The sequence below is a fragment of the Porcisia hertigi genome, chromosome 12, assembly GCF_017918235.1.
Source record: "Porcisia hertigi strain C119 chromosome 12, whole genome shotgun sequence".
Taxonomy (NCBI): Eukaryota; Euglenozoa; class Kinetoplastea; order Trypanosomatida; family Trypanosomatidae; genus Porcisia; species Porcisia hertigi.
In genome coordinates, this window is record NC_090571.1 from 349,868 (window position 1) to 371,301 (window position 21,434).

The following is a 21,434-nucleotide window of genomic DNA, read 5'->3' on the forward strand; positions in this document are numbered from 1 at the left end:
CCGTATAACATGCACACACAGAGGGGAGGGGAGAGGGGAGGGGGACATACGATTGGACTAGGCCCCCCCCCTTTTTTTTTTGGCTGCTCTATGTTTACACCTTTGCGCTGGTTATCTATCGCCGGTTTAGGCGGTGGTGAGTAACGCCCTGGCTACCCCCCCCCTCTCTCTCTCACCCCCGACTCGTTCAGAGTCCTTCACCTCTTTTCACTTTACCTCACCTCATCTCACCACCGCGTCTGGGTCAGTATTTTGTTGCTAAGAAGCGCCAACCCCCTTTTTTTCATTCCACACATACACACACACACACACACACAAACCTTGAAAAAGATCTTAAAAAGGTTTCCAAACCACAAATGTTCACGCGTCGGGCCGTTTCTTCTTCCCTGGGCGCTGCCGCCGCCGCGGTGACGTCCTCGTCGCTATCTGTGCAGCGCCGCTATGACCATGACCGCTGGTACGGGCACGCTCTGGAGCTTGACACGCATAACTACAAGTTTAACGGCGAGCCCCCAAGCTGGATGAAGGTGCACGCGAAGACAGAGGAGGAGACCACCTTTGCCAAGAGTGTGCTGCCGCACATCGACTTTGCCTCGAGCTACGAGTGTCTTCTCTTCGACGCGGATCGTCTTAACGTGAACCTCAACCGCAAGGAATTCGGCAACGAGATCAAGTATCGCCTCGAGAAGCAGGCCAATACTGTCGCCCGAGCGCAGCAGCTGCTCAAAGACAAAAAAGCGGGTACCGGCCCAGACGCCGAAAAAATCGAGAACGCCCTCATTGCCCGTATCTTTGATGAGGAGCACGTGCAAGCAGAGATGAAGTACGTCAAGTGCATCCGAGCGAACGAGCTGGCTGAAGACAATCGCCTCGATATTCTTCCTGGCGGCTCGCCCAACTCGCTTCGTGAGAAGACGCGATGGAACCTGAACACGGAGTTGCACCCGGCTGATCGTGCAGAGATCGGTGCTCGCCTGACGGCGTGGCTACCAGAGAAGTATCACATCGTCTATTTCGATGATTTCCAAACTGTTGCCGCCAATGACCCAACCGCTCGCAACGAGATGCTCCAAATCGTGGAGAGCGTCCACAAGGAGTACACCGCGGAGGCGAAGCAGAGCGGCTACGAGAGCGACCTCAAAGAGACTGTGATGGAGCTGTTGGATGACGTCGACCCAACCCGTGCCATCACAGTAGAGGCCATCAAGGCCTGCAGCGACCTCCAGCAGCTGGAGGACTGGTCGCACCAGGTGCACGAGTACAACGGCGACGCCCGCATAATTGAGATCTACGCCCGCGCTGCTGAGATCACAAAGAATGCAGAGCACCAGGCGCTGGTGAAGCGGATGCGCGAGTGGCGCCAACTAGCCACCAAGAACTAATCGGAGCTCCTCCTAGGGAAGGGGGAAAAACGGGTGGTGGCGACAGGGGGTGGGGGCGGGGGCGGGGCGCGACTTCGTGCGCTTTGTCCATTCCACCACCACCACCACCACCACTGTTGCTGCCGTGAGTGATTTTGAGGAGGTTGCTAGACAAGTGTCCATGTGCGTCTCTTTTCTGTGACGCAAGCGCGTGCGTTCAAGAACAGCACAAGAAGCGGTAGTAGCGTGCACACCTGGCTCGCGTGCCAACATCCATGGGTAGACTTTTTCTTTTACTGGGATGTATACCTTTGCTCGTTTAATCGTGTGCGTGTGTGTGCGTGTGTGAGAGAAAAATGGGATGGGGGTTTTAAGGTCTCGTGTAGGGCTTCAATATCAAAAAAAAAGGCAAAAAAATCGCGCACACTCAGCCCCCCCCCCTTCCCTTTCCTTTCTTTCCCTGTTGCAGAGTGGTGGTGGTGTGTATGGGTGTGTGGGGAAAAAAATAACAAGCACACACACACACACACACACACACACGCACACACACACACACACACACACACACACACACACACACACACACACACACACACACACACACACACACACACACTAGGGGGCAATCATCCAAACCCAGAATTAAAGTAGTTTAGTCATCATCATAGAGAGTGAATGAGGAAGTAGGGGAGGGAAGGTCTGAGAAGGCGTGCGCACGACAAAGTCTTCTCAGCGAGATATCGGTGACTGTGGTGCATATGTTTGTTTCGCGTGTATATCCTATGACTCCCCTCCTCTCCTCTCTTCTTTGTTCTCAATCGATGTAGTCATACGGCAAAGGGTGAACCAAAGATTTAACATGCGAAGGAATGCACACGTAGAACAATCAAGCAGGTGCGATGAGTCGGGGTAGCGGGTGCGAGAGAGTGATTCAGTTTGGGACGAGACAGTATGTTTGAAGTGATGGCGAGCGCATGTTTTTGGGGGGGGGTCGTGTCTTTTTTTTTGTCTACTCGCCCCACTTTCCCCACTAATTTCGTGCTCATTTTCTTGTTGCAGTCGTCTCTACCAGAGGAAACAGGCGATGTCTTCTTCTTGTCTTCTCTTCCTCCCTTTTTTTCTTTTTCTGCCCTCACCCTCATGCCGTCTCTCCCTCTCTCTCTCTCTCCCCCTCTTTCTCGAGTCTCGTTGTTGTTCATTCTTTTGTTTTGTCGTTGTTGCACGCGCGTGTGTGTGTGTGTGTGTCACTTTTGTGTTTTATTTGATATGAAGCGACGTATTTTTAGGAAATATCAAACGAAATCCCACGATAGGCAAAGCACCAAGCAAAAAAAAAAAGGGTGGCGGGGGAGAGAAGGAGGCGTACCTATATGCACATATATATACACAGGAGGGAGTGAGAGAGGGGAAAGAGCCAGCCATCAAAACACGAGGGTTGGTAGGGAGCACACGGAGAACACGACAGAAGGGGGGGACGGGCGGGAGTGCGCGATCTCCCGCTCGTCTTTTCTTCATGTGCTTTGCGGCCCCCTCTCACTCTCAAGCATGTTCTATCGTCTGCGTAAAGGCTGGCGGCTGTGGCCAGGGGGGAGGGGCGGAGGCACTGCGAAGACATGCCTTTCCTCTCTCGTTATCCGTCATCGCGTGCATCTCTGGTGCCTTTGTCTCAGGCAGCTGTCATGCACACACACAGACCCACACACACACACACACACACGCACACAGCTCAGAACTTGAGCCCGCCACTCCTCTCACCTCGTGTCGGGGGCGTTCTTGGTGTCGAAGGAGAATAACCTCTGTGTGTGTGTGTGTGTAATGTGAAGCGACACCAGCAGCAACAAAAAAAATGTTCAACGTTGGATCTCTGAGTTTTTCCGTCTGTGCGTGGGCAACACTGTGGCACCGCTTTATAGTCACCTCTCACCCCTCTCCTCTCCCCCCATAATTCTCATACCATCTTTTTCTATCTACAGAATCTTCTTCCTCCCCCTCAGTGCGCACGCACACACGCACACACGCACACACGCACACGCGCACACACAGAAATTTGACGCAGTCATTCTAAAAAAAGGGCAAAATCGGATCGCCGTCCAAAGGCATTGCGCCACTGCTGCCACCATCATCATCCCACACGCAGCCCCCCTCCCCCCATATCGAGTGAGGCTCGTGTCTGTGTGTGTGTGTGTCTGTCTGGAGAGGGGGGACAAGGGCACTGGTGTGCGAGCTTCCATGCATATTTTGTTATTAGCGCGAGCTGCAGAATATTATCGAATAGCCGACGAAGCGCCCCGACTGTGACTGGCGAGTCTTTTTCAAACTCCCCTTCTCCGCCTCTCTCCCTCCCCTCCCCTTCCCACGGCTTCATTTTGTACGCAACACTCCGAGGTTGGATATACCTGCCAATGCCAAAGGAGCGTGGCGGCGGAACCGTGTCCTCGTCAGGGGCACCTAAAGGAATAACGAAAGCCTTCGCCTTCTGGCAGGACCGTGAAGTACACTTTGGCGCCATGACGCCGGTGTTGGACCTCCGAGTAAACACGGAGCACGTGTATGCCACCTTCAATAATGTCGAGGACGTGAAGAGCAACAAGGGACACTCCGGCACGTTGCTGGTGACAAATCTGCGGCTTATTTGGTGGAGCTCGCAACGAAAAACTGTGAATCTCAGTATTGGTTACTACTGCGTGCAGAAGCTGACAGTGCAGGAGGCGACGTCGAAGCTCGCCGGCGGCACGACGGAGTGCATTACATTGAGTGTCAAGCTCGGTACGAGCCGCTTCCAGTTTCTCTTCTCTGTGGCGCACCGCGGCAGCGACTCGGACGGCAGTCTTCGGGGAGGGAAGGCTGAGTTCTCTCACGCACGGCGAAGCAACGACACGGCGGCCCACCGGCGCCTGTACGCCACCATTCACGCAGTCTGGAGCGCGTACCAGGGCACGCTTGTGTATCGCGAGCTCCGTGTGCGAAGTGCTGTGGTGCAGCAAGGAAAACTCGTTCTCCTCGACGGTGAGAAGGTGATCTCCCGCACCGTCGGCGTGAACAGCGTCAGCAAGGACGAAGGCCACCTTGGCACCTTCATTGTGACAAACATCCGTGTCGTGTGGTTCGGGGCGGCGGAGTCCTTCAACGTCTCCGTTCCGTATCTGCAGTTTGTCGGTCTGAGTACGCAAATGAGCAGGTTTGGTCGGACACTGGTGGTCGAGGCGTCAAAGTACGCCGGCAACTTTGTCTTGGGGTTCCGCATCGACCCGGAGGAGAAGTTGGATGAGTTGTACGCTGAGATCAGTACAATGTGGCGTACCTGGACAGCGCGGCCGCTACTCGGCATGCGGGTGACGCTCCTCGACGACACCGCCACAGCGATAGCACCAGGCACCCTCGGGGTTGAGGGGGGGCACGGTGAGCCTCCTCGCCTCGTGGGACTGCTGGACGCCTCCGGCTCTGGGGTGTGTGAGCGGCAGATTGAAGGGCAGAATGTACTCCAAGAGGCACCGGCGGACGCCTTCGCCGCCTACTACGCGGATGAGGGCCAGAAGGGAGCTGATCGACGCCCCGTCTACGAGCCCTCCATCGGCCTTGCCATAGAGAAGCTTCGCAAGGGGGCCACCATTCAAAGTCTTTGGGACACCTCCGTACCACCTGGTTAGAGGCTAACGTCACAGAGGAGGAGGAGGAGAAAAATAAAGTGTGTGGTGTGGGTGTGTGTGTGGGGGGGGGAGAACCCCCTCCCCCTCCCACTCCCCCCTCCCCAACGGTGTCGAAGGCGTACGCAGCAAAAGTTGTGTGTGGGATATCTTTCAGGTGCGCTCGCTGTTGCTTTAGTTGGCACAGTGTCCGACAATGCCGACCATGGAGCCGGCCTTGGGCTTTCCAAGAATTGATGTGTATGCCGAGTGCGCTCCCCCCTTTCTCGTCTGTCTCGGTTCATCATGCTCCATACACACACACGCGCGCGCGGACACGACTGTGTGTATGTGTGTGTGTGTGTTTGTAACCGTCATTTGCTCTTCGTAGGCGCATGGACTGCATTTCCTTCAACTACCCTCCCTCCCCCTCCCCCACACACAAAAAAAAAACGTAGTCTGCTATGAGGAGGACCATCCGGATTGTTGTGGTGGTGGTGGTGGTCGATATCCCCTCTTTTTTTGCTTGTTTTCGTTTTTGTGCTTTTCAACACGCGTCGCTCTGTGTGGGGCGTCGTGAACAACAGCCATCCACTGCTGTCCCAATCCCTCGTGCTAAGCGAAATAGGAGGAGGGGGGGGGCGCAGATGTACATACAGGTTTTTTTTTTTGTGGGGGTTTGGTGGTTGGGTGGGAGGTGGGGGGAAGGCGGTTGCTGGCGGCCCAGCATCCTTGCGTAACCCCCCCCCTTTCTGCAAAGGTTTCCCTTGTGTTTTTATTTTTTATTTATCCCCAGCGGTCAATGGGCTGGTGTCGCTTCCCCTTCCCTCCTTCCGCCCTCCCCACCCCCCCTCCCGTTCGCATCCAGATACTCTGGGTGTGCACACACACACACACACACACACACACCTCTGTGCACATAGATATAATGCGTTCTTGCGTTCCCCATTCCGTGAGACATCACATTCGCTTTCCTATATTCAACTGCCGTCGTCTTATTGCATCTACTTTGTTGCGCTTGCTTCCTTTTTTTCTGCTTTTGCTTGCGCTTTCCCTTCTATTCAAGTCGTGTGTGTGTGTGTGTGTGTGTGTGTGTTCGTACGACAGCTGCGGGGGGACAACGGCTGGGGATCAGCGGCAGCATCTCCCTGCCCTACATCTTTCTTTCTTTGTCTTTGATAAAGGAGGCGGACACATACAAAGCGGTTCAAAAGAACAGACAAGAGCGGCAGTTGGAGTTGGCGTTGGCAGCAGAGGTTGGAGGAGGGGGGAGGGAGGGGAAGAGAGGAGAGGAGGGAGAGTGTGTGTGTGTGTGTGTGGTTGCCGTGCTCCTTCCTTCGCACCTCTCACGATTTTACTCTCCCCCCTGCTCCTTCTACAAGGAAAAAGAAAGAAACCCTGACACCGCTTCGGTGTGCTTTACACGTATCTCATACACACGCTTCACTGCCCTATCGACACATATCGGTCCATCCCCCCCACCCCCCCAATTCCACACAGCTCCACTATGCAAATCATCATTAAGAATCGCAACCGCTTCTTGGCGGTGGTGCTCTGGGGCGGTGCGACCACCGTGATCATGTTCTGGTTAGTGCTACGCCGCACTGGCTTCAACACCGCCTACAGCCGATGCACCTACTTGGTCATGATGGGGGAGTACAAGCAACTGCTGGAGCCTGGGACATTCCCTTGCAACGATCGCCTTCCACCACACTTGCGACTTGACAGACCTTCCTATTTGGACTTGCGCGATACGGAGATTGCACTGCCTCCCTTGATCGATGTCAGCCTATCAGACAGAGATCAGGTGTCGCGGTTGGAGAGTCAGTTGCCCTCGACGGAGCGGTCAGACTTACATGTGCACTTTGGACCAATCAAATCGCAGACGATCATCATGACACCAAACTCGAACGAGCGGTATGTGCGGCGGCGCCTTGGGTTGTCCGAGAAGGATCGCCAGGCTTTGGAGGCTGAGGAGCGACAGGCGTTTGAGCCAGGGCAGCGTTGATGTAGGGACTGGGATTTTCGCAAAGAGACATACAGAAAAGGCTGGTTGGGTGACGGTCGACCGACGATGGTCGCTGCCCTCCTGCTTTTCTCTTCCCTTTTCTTTCCCGTCGCCTCACACGAGGCGACGTGTGCGACCGCGCAAGCTTGCTTTAGCAGTCCCTGACAACACTAATGCATCCACAAATAGCCTCATTACCTCACGCGCCCATCAACAGCAGGATTGACTGGGCATTGGGGTATCGCCAGAAAACCTGTTACGGGGATCGTCGTCGTCGCAGGCACCACATATATATATATATATATTGCCCCATACACACTGTCTCTTCTTATCGTTCTAGAGAGCGTTGATCATCTACACTGACAGCTGGCGGGGGGAGGAGGGAGGGGGGATGCTTAGACAGACTGCTGTGTGATGAGGCTGGGAGGGCATCAGTTGGATCCTCTACCTCTCCCACGCGCACCACTTTAGTTTCCCGTGCGGTAATTCCCCGCAGTTTTTTTTTTGGTTTTTCAATCTTTAGGCCTTATGGCCCATGTGCATGTGATTTCGTGGCTCTTGCTTCTCTCTCTCTCTCACACGCAGGCACACACATTGACCCCCTCTCCCCCCCCTCTCTCCCTCTCTCTCTTCTCTGAATCCTGTAGTAACGTGTGGTGCCGGAGGCCAGTGTATTGGGTTGCTTTCACCTTTTCTCTGCGCTACGAATCTTGCACATATACATATATAACATTGCATACCCGCGTTTATATGCACAGGTGTACACAAACATACACACACACACACATATATATCTATATATATCTAGCGTCGTCCCCCTCCTCCCTTCCTCGATCCCCAAGATGTACGCATCGCTTGGTGTATCCACAGAGCAGGTGTACGGCGACATGTACACCGCGTGGTTACGTGATACACACGAGAAGAATACACCAGAGGTGAAGCGACTTTACACGACAACGATCGAGAACGGGTTCCGCGATCAACAAATCTTGCTTCGCCGCCAGCGACTCGGTGCCAACTTCATTGGCAGCCTTGCCCCGCTACTACACCAGTGTTCGCTGGTGAAGCTCGATCTCCACGGGAACATGCTGCGTGATGTTGGCTGTAATCTCATTGTTCACGTGTTGCAGGATATGCCCCAACTAACGTATCTCGACCTCGGAGCGAACGCCATTGGCTGCTCCTCGGTCATAGCCAGCGGCATCAACAGCATCATGGGCGGGGGCTCGATTTTCAAGGGAAAGTCGAACAGCGGAGGCTCTGCGGCCGGAACCCCTGCCTCTCGAATGGCTGGAGCGGGAGTCGGTGGCGGCACAGGTGGTAGTGGCGCTTGCGTCAGCAGTACCTACATCAACGCCATGCAAAGCCTTGGCGACGCCATTGCGCAGCACAAACGATTGGCGGTGCTTATTCTCGGATCTGAGAAGGAGGAGGCCTATACCAATCAGATCGATGCCACCGGTGCGATGCTGGTGCTCGAGGGTTGCCTGCTGAACCGCACGCTGAAGCGGCTGGATCTAAGCGGCAACCCCTTCGCCATGTACGACGATGCCCCATCCGCTAGCGCCGCGTCGAGATCTATCACATCCACTGTAAGCGATGCTGCCGTCGCCCACGCCGGTGATGCGTCGGCGCGAGAGGCGGAGGGGGCTGCAGGGGGGAGGGGCAGCGTCGCATACGGGATACGTTCTTCCCCGCGGACCCCGGTGCAGCTCCTCGCTCAGCTCCTGCGCACATCGGTGACGCTCACGGACTTGACACTGCGATCGGTGGGCCTCACGGATGGGGGAGCAGCGCATCTTTTCGAGGCTGCCGGGTCCAGCCGCGTCCTCCAGCAGCTCAACCTTAGCGCCAATGGCCTCTCCTCTTATGTAGCAGATATAGCTGGCATGTTACTGCAGCAGCGTACCGCCGCCGTGCGTGGCGGGGCTTTGGGCTGCACGTTGCAGTCCCTGGTGCTGGCAAACAACGACCTGTGGGACAACGGTACCGCAGAGGAGCGGGCGCACCGCGGGAGTTTTGGTATCAGCACCCCCAATGCTGTGGGGCAGATGTCGCGTGGTAGTGGCGGACTAGACGACCGTGCTCGCACTGCTCCCTCCGTAGGCATGAGGCCATCGGTATCATTGTCAAAGTACGTTAACCGAACGCGTGCTCTTCGGAACAGCATTTCGAGTGGGGCCGACGACGCCTTCAATACCGAGCCCACTTTTCAACACAACAACGCCACTTCGCCCGGGCTCGCTCTTCTGCTTGCGCTGAACCACGACCAGTTTATAACGTCTCTCATTCTTGACGATTGCGCGATGGTGGACATGGCCCTCTACACGCTCTGCCGCTCACTCATGACGAACACGATGCTCAAGGTACTCTCGATTCGACGCAACCGACTCTCTTCCGAAGGCGTCACCCATCTCGGCCGTGCCTTGTGCCGTCATCCCTGCCTGGAGAGACTCCTCGTGTCTGGCAATGCGATCGAGGACGAGGGCGCTTGCGCCCTCGCAGCGGCCATCGATCAGCCGAATGCGTCGCTAGTAGAACTGGATGTCGCCAAGACGTGGCTGGGGGATCGTGGGCTAATTGCGATTGGCGTGGCGCTGCAGACAAACAACTCGTTGCGCGTGCTCCACATCTCTGACAACCACTTCACCCACAACGCTAGCGCCTCTTTCGCAGCGCTTTTGGATTCCAACACGTACGTTGTGCGGTGCGAGCTGGGGGCGACGAGTGTGCCGCATCACATTTTGCTGCGCGTGGAGCGGTCGACAGCGCGCAACCGTAACCGCGCTGAGAATTCAGAGGCGGACGCCCTCAAGGCGGAGGTGGTCCGCCTTCACTACCAAAAGTATAAGCTGTTAGAGGCGCACCTAGAGCTGGAGGGACTGCGTGAAAACAACGCCGAGGTGAAGCGCACCACCGAAAACTTTGACTTGCAGACCAAACAGGATCATGGCGACTTCTTGAAGCGCATTCGCGAACTCGAGGAGCAGATCGAGAACACAAAGCAACAGACGGTGCGCTATGCGGAGCAGAAGACGAAGCTGGAGGCTGAGTTGGCCAAGGCGGAGCAAGCCCACCAGGAGGAAATGGGGTACGTCTCGGAGCGCCTCGTCGTCGAAGTGGGTCTGCGCGAGAAGGCGGAGGCAGAGCTTCAGCAGCGTCAGGAGGAGCTGAAGGACTGGCAAGAAAACGGGCCGGGGCGAGAGTTGCAGATGCAGGAAAAGCTCGTAGCGCTCAAGGCGGACCGAGCGGCGTGGTCTTCACAGCGGAAGGCGTACCGAAATCGCACAGCCGAGATCCAGCAGCAGATCATGGCACTTGAGGCCGCTGCAGTGACTGCGTCTGCGTATAAGAAGTCCGCCAATAAGTCTCTAAAGGCACCAAAGGCGTAGAGGGAGGAAAGAGCGCTGTGTGGGAGATGAACGTTGTGCGGATATCGTATGCGTGATGTGTGTTGGTGACACGGCCACACGAGGTGTGATGCTCATCTCGTGTTGTCTGAAGCAATTCTTTTTTTTTTTTTTGGAGCAACCACAAAAAAAAAGAAACGATGTTTTCACTCTGCTTTCGTTTTTCATGTTTCTTTTGTTTCCTCTCCGACCACCCCCGCCCCCCTCCCCCTCTCCCTCCCCCCGCTCCCCCTACACACACACACACACACACATACACATTTTTTGCCGCGATTTGATGTACGATAGAAACCAATGTGGTCAAAAGCATATATATGTGCACACACACACACATATATATTTATATATTTATATATATGGCACAGGAGAGAAAAACTCTACAATGACACATATATGCAATCCCCTCGTTCCTGTCTCTGTTTATTAGATATCAATGTAAACCAATGGAGTTGTTGTTAGTTTTTTTTTTACCATCCTCTTTCGTTTATCTGCCTCACTGTTTGTCTCACTCTTGTTTGGTATTCATGTGGAGTGTGGCAACGGGGGGGGGGGACCTGCGCGGCTCCTCTAAAAGAAAAAAAAACTAACAAAAAGAATGGCATGGAAAGAAAGAGGTTAGAGAGCAGTGCTAATACATATATATATGTATGTGTATATGTATGTGTATAGATCGACAGTGTGCGTCACCTCTCGCGTACCCTTCTGTCTATGTGTCAGTCTGTTGAGGAAGGGCGACTGGACGTGTGCCGTTTCGGAGTCCCCCCCCCCCCCCCAGAAGCGAACCGGGGCAGGGAACGACAATGCCCCCCCCCCCCCCGGGGGGGGGGGCATGAGAATGAAATAAGACACACACACACCCATACACATATATGCATGATCCTCATTCATGTGGTGCTCCCCTCTTCTTCTTTCTTGACGACTTGCAAGGGGCGTGCACACACTGCCATTTACACAATCTCCTCTCTCTCCCTCTCTCTTTGTCCTCTCTCTCTCCCTCCGCGCGCGCTTTGACTCCCAAGCGTTTGCACATCGCTTTCAGTGTATTTTGCATTCATTTTTCCGATTGTTGTTTACTTTTGCTGTGTTGCCCCATCTCTCCATCCATTACACCGTCATTTTGCCTCGTTTCTGAAGAATTGCAATCGTGGAGGCCCATCCACCCCCTCTCTCCCCCCAAAAAACAACAACAACTTCCGTACTACACAGTAACCATGGTCAATCTCAGCGCCAAGCTTGAGATTTCCCCCAGCAACCACAAAGAGTTTCACCTCTACTACCTGGCAAAGCACTCAAAGATCTGGACGCGTCGTTTGCATCTCATTGGTACGGTGGTCAGTGTTTTTGGCGTGGTCGTGTCGGCGGTACGCGCAAACATCATCGCCGCCTTTGGGAGTGTTGTTGCCGGTGTCGCAATTTGCTGGGTGGGTGATGCCGTGGTAGAGCATACGCAGCCGACCGCTTTCAAATATCCCATCTGGTCGGTGGCGTCGAATTTTAAGATGGTCTCATCAATGCTCAAGGGCGACATGGGCATATAAAATGTTTTTTTTTTGTTACCGTGGGAGGGAGGGGGGGGGTGACAAGAAGATAGTAATAACAAAGGAGGGAGGGAGTGTGTGTGTGTGTGTGTATTTCACGACCGTTTCCCATTGTTTACCACTAGCGAAGGGGGAAAAGCAAAAAAAAAAGAGGCGACGGGTTATGTGGATAGCGGAGTAGCGAGCGGGAGGGGGCAGGTGGAGTCGATCTAAAGTGCTGAGTAGTCAGCGGACGTAACGGTATACTGCCTCAGCAACGCTGTGCTTACGTTCTTCTTCATAATGACTGACGTGCCCGAACTCTATTTTTTCCCCGTTTTTTTCGCTCCCCTATGTTGACCATATGCTGCAAGGTGGCCTCCGCGCCTTTTTGTTTCTTTGCTTTCCCTCCTCCCCTCCCCTCCCCTCCCCTCCTCTCCCCTCCACTCCACTCCACGCAGTCATTTTTTTGAAGGTTTCGAGGTAGTGTTGTTTTTTTCATGTTTGTGCGCTCTCTCGTTCCCCCTCTGCCCCCCCCCCCCTTCTCCCCCTCTCTCTCTCACACACACACATACACTCACCCCCCACCCCCTTTGCTGTATAAAAGGACATCCGCACTGGCCTTCCTTTTCGGAGGTTTCGTTCTTCCTTACAAAACGTGTACACCTCTCCGTATTGTTGTTCATTGTTGCCAACTCCCCTCCTCCCCTCTCTCTCCCCATTTTTTCTCCTTCATGCACATATCTGTATTTATATATGTGTGTACATGGAAGCGGAAAGAAAAAAAAGATGCATGCGCCTGTGTGTGCACAGGGGGGGGGGCACAACCGACTCTCTCCTTCCCCCCCTCTCCTCCCTCCCCCCTTATTATACACGTACATGTAGAATGTTCAAGAGCGATGAATACATCAAGGCCAACAACACACACCTGCATCCCCCCTTTTGATGGTCGCGAGCCACCACCCCCCCCTCTTTCCTCCCCATTAAAACAAAATGATCAACCAAACATCAAAGAAGTGTTCAGGGTGGGTGCAAGGCGGTGAATCGGGTTCATTATCTACACACTTCACAAAGAAAAAGGCACGACAATGGTGTGTGGTGGTGGAGGACTCGGCAAGAACGGTGTGGGGTGGGGAGATGATAGCATGGTTGCGTCTCCCCTCCCCTCCCCTCCTTTTTCTTTGAGAAGTGTCACTCTATCCCCCATCCACAGGAAAGATGACATTCACTCTTGGGCAGTCTTCCGTGACAATACGTGTACCCCCCCCCCCCCAAATATTGGAAGATGTGCTGGACACGCAAGTACATTACCTACACACACACACACCAAAAAATAATTGACCATACATACACCGATTTCTCTTCCTCATATTTTTCCCCCTCTTCCCCTATCTGTGCGTTCTTCCGTTCCTGTGATGATCCTACACGCTCTTGTGCCCTCACTGTTCCAAATGCATGACTGCGTAGTGCCCTGTTGCATATCTGTGTATACCCCCCCCTTCCGTTCTCATTCTCACTGCTACTACTGCTGCTGCTGCCCCCCCCCCCCCCGGCTGCCACACGGTTCGGAGGCGATATATATATATATTTACACATGTTTTGTGTTTCTGTCACTTCTCTGCACCTATCAACACACACACACACACAAAACGTACGCTCCTGTCAGGACGCCTGGCCTCATATCCTCACTGTCTTTTTTTTCACTCGCCTTTCTTCTGATCTCTCATATTCTTCACTTGGCTGCAAACAGGCACACCTCAGGGCTCTTGCCAGTTATCCCTCTAGCTGACGCCATTCCACCCACCCTCCCGCACACACACGCACACACACACACGCACACACACACACACACACACATATACATATATATATATATATGTATATATTTATATGTGCAGCCAATCATGGTCTCCTTCACCCCTCAGCTGCAGATGAACTGCACTTCTTTTCGCGAGTACCGCCTTTACTATAACGAAACCCACTTCAACACCTGGACCCGCCGTTTGCACTTTGGGGGCACAGCCCTCGCCGCCATTGCCGCCGTGATTGCAGCGATCCGGCTTGATTTTCGCATGCTCGTGTCGTCCGTTATCGCAGGCTACATGATGTGCTGGTGCGGCGACGTTTTTATGGAACAGCGCAAGCCGGCGTCCTTTCAGAACCCCCTTTGGGCCTTCCGTGCAAACATGGCAATGCTGCAGGATGTGATGTGCGGCAGAGAGACGGTCTAGGCAAGGGGGGGGGGTTGCATATATGTTCAGCAGCACAGGTAGAAGAGGTCGTCGTCGTCGTAGAGAAGAAAAAGCCGCACGTGAGTTGGTGGCGGTTCTCTTGATGATTCACCCACCCTTTTTTTTCCCTCCTCCATTTCCCTTCGGGGGGATGAGGAGAGAGACGAGTCCGGGCAAGGCGGAGGGCGATGAACGAGAAATTGCTGAGGATTTAGAGCTGTGCAGGTGCAGGTGTGTGTGTGTGTGTGTGTGTGTGTGTGTGATGATAGCCGTGTGCCGCATTTTTTTTTCTTGTTGGTGAAAGCAGGGCAAAGCGAGATCTGCACTTGTCTCCCCCCCCTCCGCCCCCACCAAAAATAGGAAAGGAGAATATGTTGCAACTACTCATCGCCCTCTCCTTTTTTTTTCTAGCCCTCTACTGGCGGTCCTTCGCACCTCCTATTGCAGGGCCGCAACTCTCATCGTCTCCCCTCTCCACCCCTCCTCCTCCTCCCCCCTTTGCTTTTTTTTTGTGCGTGCGTGAGCGTGACTCTGCAGCGCGGCTATCGTTGCGCTTGATACTTGTGCATTATCGTGCGTGTGTGTGTGTGTCGCCGCGCTCCTCCTATCCTTCCTCTTCTTTGTTGCTCACTCTGTGTGATTTGGTGGCTCATGTACCGGGTCACATCACTGACGACAGTGAGCAGCTCTTTCCCTCCCCCCTCCTCCCATTTTGTGTTTTGTCTTCCAAAACAGCAACAAATACAGAGAAACGGGTTCGGTTCTGTGTCACCGATCAGTGCGCTCAGGGTAATCGTATTTCTGATGGCACTGTAGTTGACATGCAGAGGGGCACTGTGCAGATGTGACTGTGCTAATGGTGTCAAGCGCGAGCTACTGTGCAGATGTGACTGTGCTATCACCTCTCTCCCCCCTGGCATGAGAGACCCTCTCCTTGCCTGTAAAGGCAGCGTCTCTTTCTCCGTCTCCCCTCATTTTTTTTTGACCCTATATATGCTTCCTGTTGTGTTCCCCCCATCCCTCCCTCCCTCCCTCCCTCAACCCCACCCGCTTCTTGAACCCCCCTGTGTGTGTTGTTGTGTGTGGCCCCCCTCACGGACCGTAGGTTTGTGCTTCTCCATTCCAACCGCATCACTCGTGTGCATATTGACGTAGCGGTGCTATCGTTTTGTATTACAACCCCTATTCACACACACATACACACATACACACACATATATATATATATAAATATAATTATATATAATTCTATATAATTCCAGCGGCTCATCTCTCCACTGCCTTTTCTGTGTGATGTCACAGCCGCAACACAGCGATGACAAAGGCCATGCTAGAGCGGAAGAAGGCATTGCAGGAACAACTCTGTCTCTGACGTGTGATGGGCCATCGAAAGTGTTTCCTGCTTGTCTGGCAGAGGGAGAGGCGGACCCGAATTGTGTCACACAGAGAGTGGACGTCGACGGCACGGATGGTGACAATAGAGGAGGTTACACCGTGGATGACAGAGATGACAGCAGCGACGATGATGGGGGCCATACCCGTTATGCTTCCGCTTCTTCGTCTCGCTTCTATGCGCACATTACGGCCTCTTCAAAGGATGATGCGTGCTCCTTCAGAAGCCCAAACCATCCACATCCACCTGTTCGGCACGACCCACATGATCGGACCGCAGCGGAACCGATGCAGGCGGCATCATCGTCCTCTTCCGGCAAGGTGCAGCGGAGGCGCGTGTGGATCCTGCCTCGTGACGCTTTCCCTCCCCAGTGCTTGGCCTCCCTCAGCACGACCACGAAAGTATGCGGAGATTCAGGGCTCTACGTCAGCAACGGCTGCAGTAGCACTTGCGAGTCTACGCGCACGTCTACTCAGAGCACCGCAGCAGCGACAACATTTGCCACGACCGGACATATGGATGCGCGTCTCCAGCCTGTATCGCATCTGAACTCGCCAGCGGTGAAGGTGGCGGCACCTTCGGCTTTGCCGTGCATGCTGAACGCCAGCGTCGTGCGCCTGCCGCACCCTCGCCATGGCCAGCCGTTCCTTTGCATAGTTGTACGTGAGCCTGGCATCTCCGCTGTGGCGAGTACGCCCAGCGCCACCCCGCCTTCGTCGGCATCTGCGAGTTCCTCATTGCTTTACGAGGTGCAGTCGCAGGCTCCGCCAAGTGTGTTTGCGCAGAGCTGGTTCGTTCAGGAGCAGGTTGTTCCGAGCACTGTGGATGATGGGGGGCTCCTCGTGGCGACTCCACTAGACCTGACCTTCTTTGCACTTCATGAGCTGTTCAGCGACGCAGAGCGCTACGAACGCCTGGCGAGCACCTTCATGTCCGCTGAGGACTTGTACCGAGACAGGGACTTCTCATCCTCGGCACCCATATGTGTTTCTGCACCTGACATGGGAACTGCTGTGCCAGGAGTGAGCGCGTACATGTCCGTCTTCGGAGATGTCGGCGGTGCTAGCGAAGACTCGCGGTCGTCGTCGTCGTCGTCGAGGCCCACCTCTGTGCTGTTCAACGCGGCACATTTTCTCAGTGCCAGTGGAGATGGTGCGTCTGTGAATGGCGGCTGCCCAGGTGATCGGGCTGTTGGCCCAGTGCCATGGGACTCAACTACAACTTTATCTGCCCTGTCTCACGGGAAGTTGAGTGGTGGTAGACGCAGAGGATGGAATGGATGGGCACGCGCAACGGCAGAACACCCTTTCCTTCTGCACCACTGCATGGGTGCGCTTCAGTCAGACGGCGTGCTGCGACGACTCTGCGAGGTTCGTGCGGTAGGCAGTGGCACCTTCTCTGCGGATACGTCCCCCTCCAGCACTCCAGTCGAGGCTCCTCCCAGTCTGTACTACAAGCCATCTGAGTCGGTGGCGTTGGATTGGCTGAAGAGAAAAATCGAGCACGTGCGCGCTTCTGCAGTGTTGCGAGCATTGCTGCAGTTGCCGGATAGTACTTCAGTGGCAGCGTCGACGGCGGCGCCCACTGCAGCAGCTGAGGCTTGCACGGAGGTCCCCATGTCCTTTGCATTTGGCGTGGTGGCCGAGTATGTGCCAGATCGGCTGCACGCTGCTCTTGCTGTGGCTTGCGGTATCTCAGATCTCGCGGCGCAGCCGGTTTCTTCACTGACATCTGCCGCGTCTCTCCACGACACCCAGCAGCCCCGCAGGAGTGGAGACCTGACCACGAGGAGAGGGTCAGACGTGGTTCCAAGCGCTGTTGGCCCGAAGAGCGCCAGCGTAAGGCGGCTGGAGAAGGCGGGGCCGCCGAAGGGTACGCCCACTTTGTTCGATATGTTCGCCAAAAAAAAGCTGAAGACGGAGAGTGACGCATCATAGATTTGGCGCCGGCCCACGCCGGGCTTTGCGGCCATGTGACCAAACACTGCATCGCTCTTGAGAGTGGTGGTGGTGGTGGTGGTGGTGGTGCCGTGCACCATGAGAGAGAGAGAGGCAAAAAAAAAGGGGGACTCGCTCTCCCTCCCCCATTTTTGTGTGCTCTTGGAGAGGGCCATCATGTTAGGTGGGGGAATGAGGGGTGCGTCTAGTCATTTGTCGGACCGATATTCCCTGAAGACGTCCTGGACTTGTGCGCACATCTGTGAATGCAACCATGTTTGTGTGTGTGTGTGTGTGTGTGTGGTGCTGCCGTATTTTTCTCTCTCCGCGTGTTCCCCGCCTCCCCGCCTCGCCCCTCCCCTCACCCAGGGGATAATTCATTGCCCGACAGAGGCGGGGAGGGGAGGGGCGAGGCGGGGAGGTGTCCTTTCGAACTTGTGACCTGACTAGGGATCGCGCATACATTTGTACATCTACCTACATCTGTATATACATAATTGGAGATGTTTGTCCTACCTCGGAACACCCATCGTACTACGTTACCCTCCGCCCTTTTTTTTTTCTTACTCTTCTTTATTTTCCCACTTATCGCCTGGATAGGAGAGCACATAACTGAGACGGACTCTGGGCGCGTGCAGTTGAGGATATTGAGCCCCCCATTACAACCACACAGAAATACTTGTTTGCAGTAGTAGCAAAAAAGTGGTAGTAGCGATAGAGTAGTGAAGGGGGGCAGTTAAAGAGGAAGCATACCCCCCCCTCCCCCCCACCCACACCCACACCCACACCCCACCCACACCCACGAAAGATCAACGAAAACAACAGCAAAACAGGATTACGCGCGCCACCCGTGATTGGTGCATCATCTGGGCCGCTATTCCTCATAGTAGATCTTTATTTTTCAAAAAAAAATTATATAGTTTTTCGTTTTGTGTGCATGTGAGATTCTTTCTCTCCAAGTCTCGTCCTTTCTAGTTTTTTTTTTTCACTTCCCCCACCCCCTTTTTTTTTTGTGCAGTCCCCTGCTTCGTAATGTTGCGCTGCACCTCTAGCAAGCTCTTCCGCGCCACGCCGCTACTGCGTGTCTGGGCTGCGGAGGAAGATGATCCGAATGCACCACCGACCACCTTCAAGAATGTCAAGCCGGGTCGGCTGCTGAGGCTGTGGCGCCAGATCCGTCACCGCGCGTGGGTCCTGTACACGTGGGACGAGGAGTGGATCTCTCCGATTCAGGAGGGCTACCTTCATCAGCAGCGTCTGGAGCAGGTGTGCTTCGCACCTTTGTCGGCATACGGCATGGTTCCCGGTAGCTACTGTGATCCACTGCTGTACAACACCAAGAACACGTCACCCTTCCGCTGGCATGTGGCGAATGTGCAGAGCGACATTGTCGGGCACTGGTACATGGACGCTGATGAGCTGTTCCGCATCAAGGATTGGCAGCCCAAGAACCCGGACGACCCGTTGGAGATGTTTCCGAGACCGCCACAGATGCTGCTCAAGTGGGACGAGTCTGTGGACGAGCACGGGAACCGCACCTTCCGGTACAAGTATAACTACGACATGATGGGTCCTACAGGTAAGTGGGAGGCGTACCCGCGATATCCTTTTTCTCATCTCTACTTGGGTGGGCCAGACCAGCACGGACGTGCTGAAGGGTACGGCTTCAAACAAGGCCACCTCTTGCGTTGCAACGAGGAGGAGGAGGAGGTGCTTCGTCGCATCATGGAGGAGGAGGACAAGGAGTGGGAGATGGTGAAGAGGACGGAGGTGGTGCAGGAGCCGTGGTCGTACCCGGGAAAGATTCGTCCGAGAGACTTTGAGGGGGCGGTAGAGCGCGCCAAGGCGCGATTCCGTGAACAAATTCAACAGGGCAAGGAGACGGACCCAAGCGAGGATCCCGAGTATGACCTTGTGCAGGCCGGCGAGTACGTGGAGCCGCGCGATGGGCCGCGCGCGGAATGGCGCCATTTGTGGTCATCGAACCGGGACACCGGCGCATCACTTCCATTCCAGGTAACGTTCAACGATGGACTGCGGTTCGAAGACAACGAGGGCCGCCCGCCAGTGCATCCCGCTGCACACTACGAGGAGACGCCAAAGGAGGCGTCGTACACGAAGTACGAGCAGACAGACTCGGCTGCCGCCCGCGCAGCTCAAGCGGCACAGAAGGCAATGCATGAACAGTCTTTCAACGAGGCCATGGAGCGCCATCGCGAGCTCTTTGGCGACACGAGCGGCAAACCAAGTGGACCGAAGGTGCCTCTACCGACGGGATGCCCACCTATGAAGAAAGCACCGACTCCGCCGCGGCCATCTGGCAGCAGCCCGAACTCGGCAACAACGAAGTGATCCCCGGATTGATTAAGGACGCAGAGGAGTTCCCTTCCCTTCCCTTCCCTTCCTCCCCCCCCCCTTCCCCCCCTTTCCCAGAGAGAGAGAGGAGGGGTGGGGGTGGGAGGGGATGAGACTCGCACACATGAGCTTCTCTCGCTTTTGGAAAAGCGCTGAGGCACGTGAGCATGTGTTTTCTTTGTTTGCCAGTGTACATGAGGTGTGCATATGTGGTGCACGTGGCTTGTTTCCTGCACCCCCCCCCCCCTCCCCCACCCCCGCCGGCATTTTCTTGCTCAAGGATACTTGCTTGTGTCCCCTGTCTCATTGTGTCGCGTGGCTTTCCATTATCGTTGCTCACTGGTCTCCTCTTTTGCCTTGCTCCATGACAGCGCGCGTCTCTCCTCTCTCTCTCCCCCCCGTTCCCCCGGGTAGGTAGCACGTGAGAGAAGGGGGGAGGGGGCCAAAGCTGCTCATATATATTAGTACGGCTAAATGAGCGAAAAAGGGAGCTCTTCTAGGTCGCACCAGTATATATGTGTGTGTGTGTATGTGTGTGTGTGTGTGTCTATGCAATATTCTCTTTGCTGATCGACCTGTTTTTTTTTCCCACGATTATTTTACTCTCTGTGCTCTGCCAACAGTCGAGAGTGTTTTGGCATCACATGAAACAAAAAGGCGCAGGGATGCCCGCCCGCCTCCGAGAGAGCGCCTGCATGATCACTGCTACTTGCGCTGCTACTGATGAGTGGGGAGGGCAGATGCGAAACAATCTGGGTCAGGAAGCATGGAGCGATAGTTGATTATGGCCAGTGCACTCTGGACCCCGTCCTCTCTAGTCGTCGTTGTCACCCTTCCCTGCGATCTACTCCTTGCTGCTGCGCGATTGGTGACGATGCTAATGCTTTCCAATCTTTTTTCACCTTCCCCCTTTTACCTGTACACCGTTTTTTTTTCTTTTCGTGGAGAGGGGGAGGAGAGGGAAAGGGGGACGGGGGGGGGGGGAAGAGAGAGGGTTGGGACAAATCCATGCACACCCCACATCCACTCCCACTCTGACGCATCTCTATCCCCCTGGTAGGCGTGTGTGCGCATCTCTCTTCCCCCTTCTCGTTCTCTCTAACTTGGCACCATACGTGCGGCTTTTCACCTGGCGATTGGTCGAACGGGGGCTACTTATACGTTTACAACTCTTGTCCCCCTCCCCTCCCCTCCCTCTTCCCTTTCGGACAGCGACGGAGACGCACTGCACCAGATCGGGAGGTGCGTGCTTTGTGGATTCTAGTGCTCATGACTTGTCTGGTTTCCCTACTCAGTGCCCCGCATTGGCTCATTGCGATGCGCGGGGAGGAGGGTGTGAAGTAGGGTGGGGGGAGATCGGTATCCGCAGGCCACGCAAAGAGGGGCCGTCTTCCCTCATCTGTCCTCAGTACTCGCGCCGCAGACAACATTGGTTTCGAGAAAGAGGTTGCTGTTTAGGATTAGGACATGTAGTCGCTCGCGTTTGTATGCGCGTGCAATATGTGATACACAAATACACGATGACAGTCCTCCCGTCGGTGTATCCTCGTCACCATTTTCTGCTCATTTCTTTCGCCTTCTGACAGGTGTGCGTGCGCG

General features: G+C 54.8%; 8 protein-coding genes across 8 annotated transcripts; all 8 read left to right on the forward strand.

Annotated features, from left to right (window-relative positions):
* Positions 1 to 356: 356 nt before the first annotated feature.
* JKF63_07514 (uncharacterized protein) lies at positions 357 to 1,382 on the forward strand (the record flags this gene model as incomplete). The annotated part of the gene is made up of 1 exon (XM_067903451.1): positions 357 to 1,382. The coding sequence occupies one exon, from the start codon at positions 357 to 359 to the stop codon at positions 1,380 to 1,382; it is 1,026 nt and encodes a 341-aa protein (XP_067758876.1).
* A 2,381-nt stretch (positions 1,383 to 3,763) lies between these two features.
* Positions 3,764 to 5,008, forward strand: JKF63_07515 (uncharacterized protein; the record flags this gene model as incomplete). The annotated part of the gene is made up of 1 exon (XM_067903452.1): positions 3,764 to 5,008. One exon carries the CDS (start codon positions 3,764 to 3,766, stop codon positions 5,006 to 5,008), a length of 1,245 nt encoding a protein of 414 aa, XP_067758877.1.
* Positions 5,009 to 6,491: 1,483 nt separating this feature from the next.
* On the forward strand, positions 6,492 to 6,992 carry JKF63_07516 (uncharacterized protein; the record flags this gene model as incomplete). The annotated part of the gene is made up of 1 exon (XM_067903453.1): positions 6,492 to 6,992. One exon carries the CDS (start codon positions 6,492 to 6,494, stop codon positions 6,990 to 6,992), a length of 501 nt encoding a protein of 166 aa, XP_067758878.1.
* An 842-nt stretch (positions 6,993 to 7,834) lies between these two features.
* JKF63_07517 (uncharacterized protein) lies at positions 7,835 to 10,384 on the forward strand (the record flags this gene model as incomplete). Its single annotated transcript, XM_067903454.1, has 1 exon — positions 7,835 to 10,384. The coding sequence occupies one exon, from the start codon at positions 7,835 to 7,837 to the stop codon at positions 10,382 to 10,384; it is 2,550 nt and encodes an 849-aa protein (XP_067758879.1).
* A 1,229-nt stretch (positions 10,385 to 11,613) lies between these two features.
* Positions 11,614 to 11,940, forward strand: JKF63_07518 (uncharacterized protein; the record flags this gene model as incomplete). Its single annotated transcript, XM_067903455.1, has 1 exon — positions 11,614 to 11,940. One exon carries the CDS (start codon positions 11,614 to 11,616, stop codon positions 11,938 to 11,940), a length of 327 nt encoding a protein of 108 aa, XP_067758880.1.
* Positions 11,941 to 13,823: 1,883 nt separating this feature from the next.
* On the forward strand, positions 13,824 to 14,150 carry JKF63_07519 (uncharacterized protein; the record flags this gene model as incomplete). Its single annotated transcript, XM_067903456.1, has 1 exon — positions 13,824 to 14,150. The coding sequence occupies one exon, from the start codon at positions 13,824 to 13,826 to the stop codon at positions 14,148 to 14,150; it is 327 nt and encodes a 108-aa protein (XP_067758881.1).
* Positions 14,151 to 15,443: 1,293 nt separating this feature from the next.
* Positions 15,444 to 17,480, forward strand: JKF63_07520 (uncharacterized protein; the record flags this gene model as incomplete). The annotated part of the gene is made up of 1 exon (XM_067903457.1): positions 15,444 to 17,480. The coding sequence occupies one exon, from the start codon at positions 15,444 to 15,446 to the stop codon at positions 17,478 to 17,480; it is 2,037 nt and encodes a 678-aa protein (XP_067758882.1).
* Positions 17,481 to 18,512: 1,032 nt separating this feature from the next.
* On the forward strand, positions 18,513 to 19,832 carry JKF63_07521 (uncharacterized protein; the record flags this gene model as incomplete). Its single annotated transcript, XM_067903458.1, has 1 exon — positions 18,513 to 19,832. One exon carries the CDS (start codon positions 18,513 to 18,515, stop codon positions 19,830 to 19,832), a length of 1,320 nt encoding a protein of 439 aa, XP_067758883.1.
* Positions 19,833 to 21,434: the final 1,602 nt, after the last annotated feature.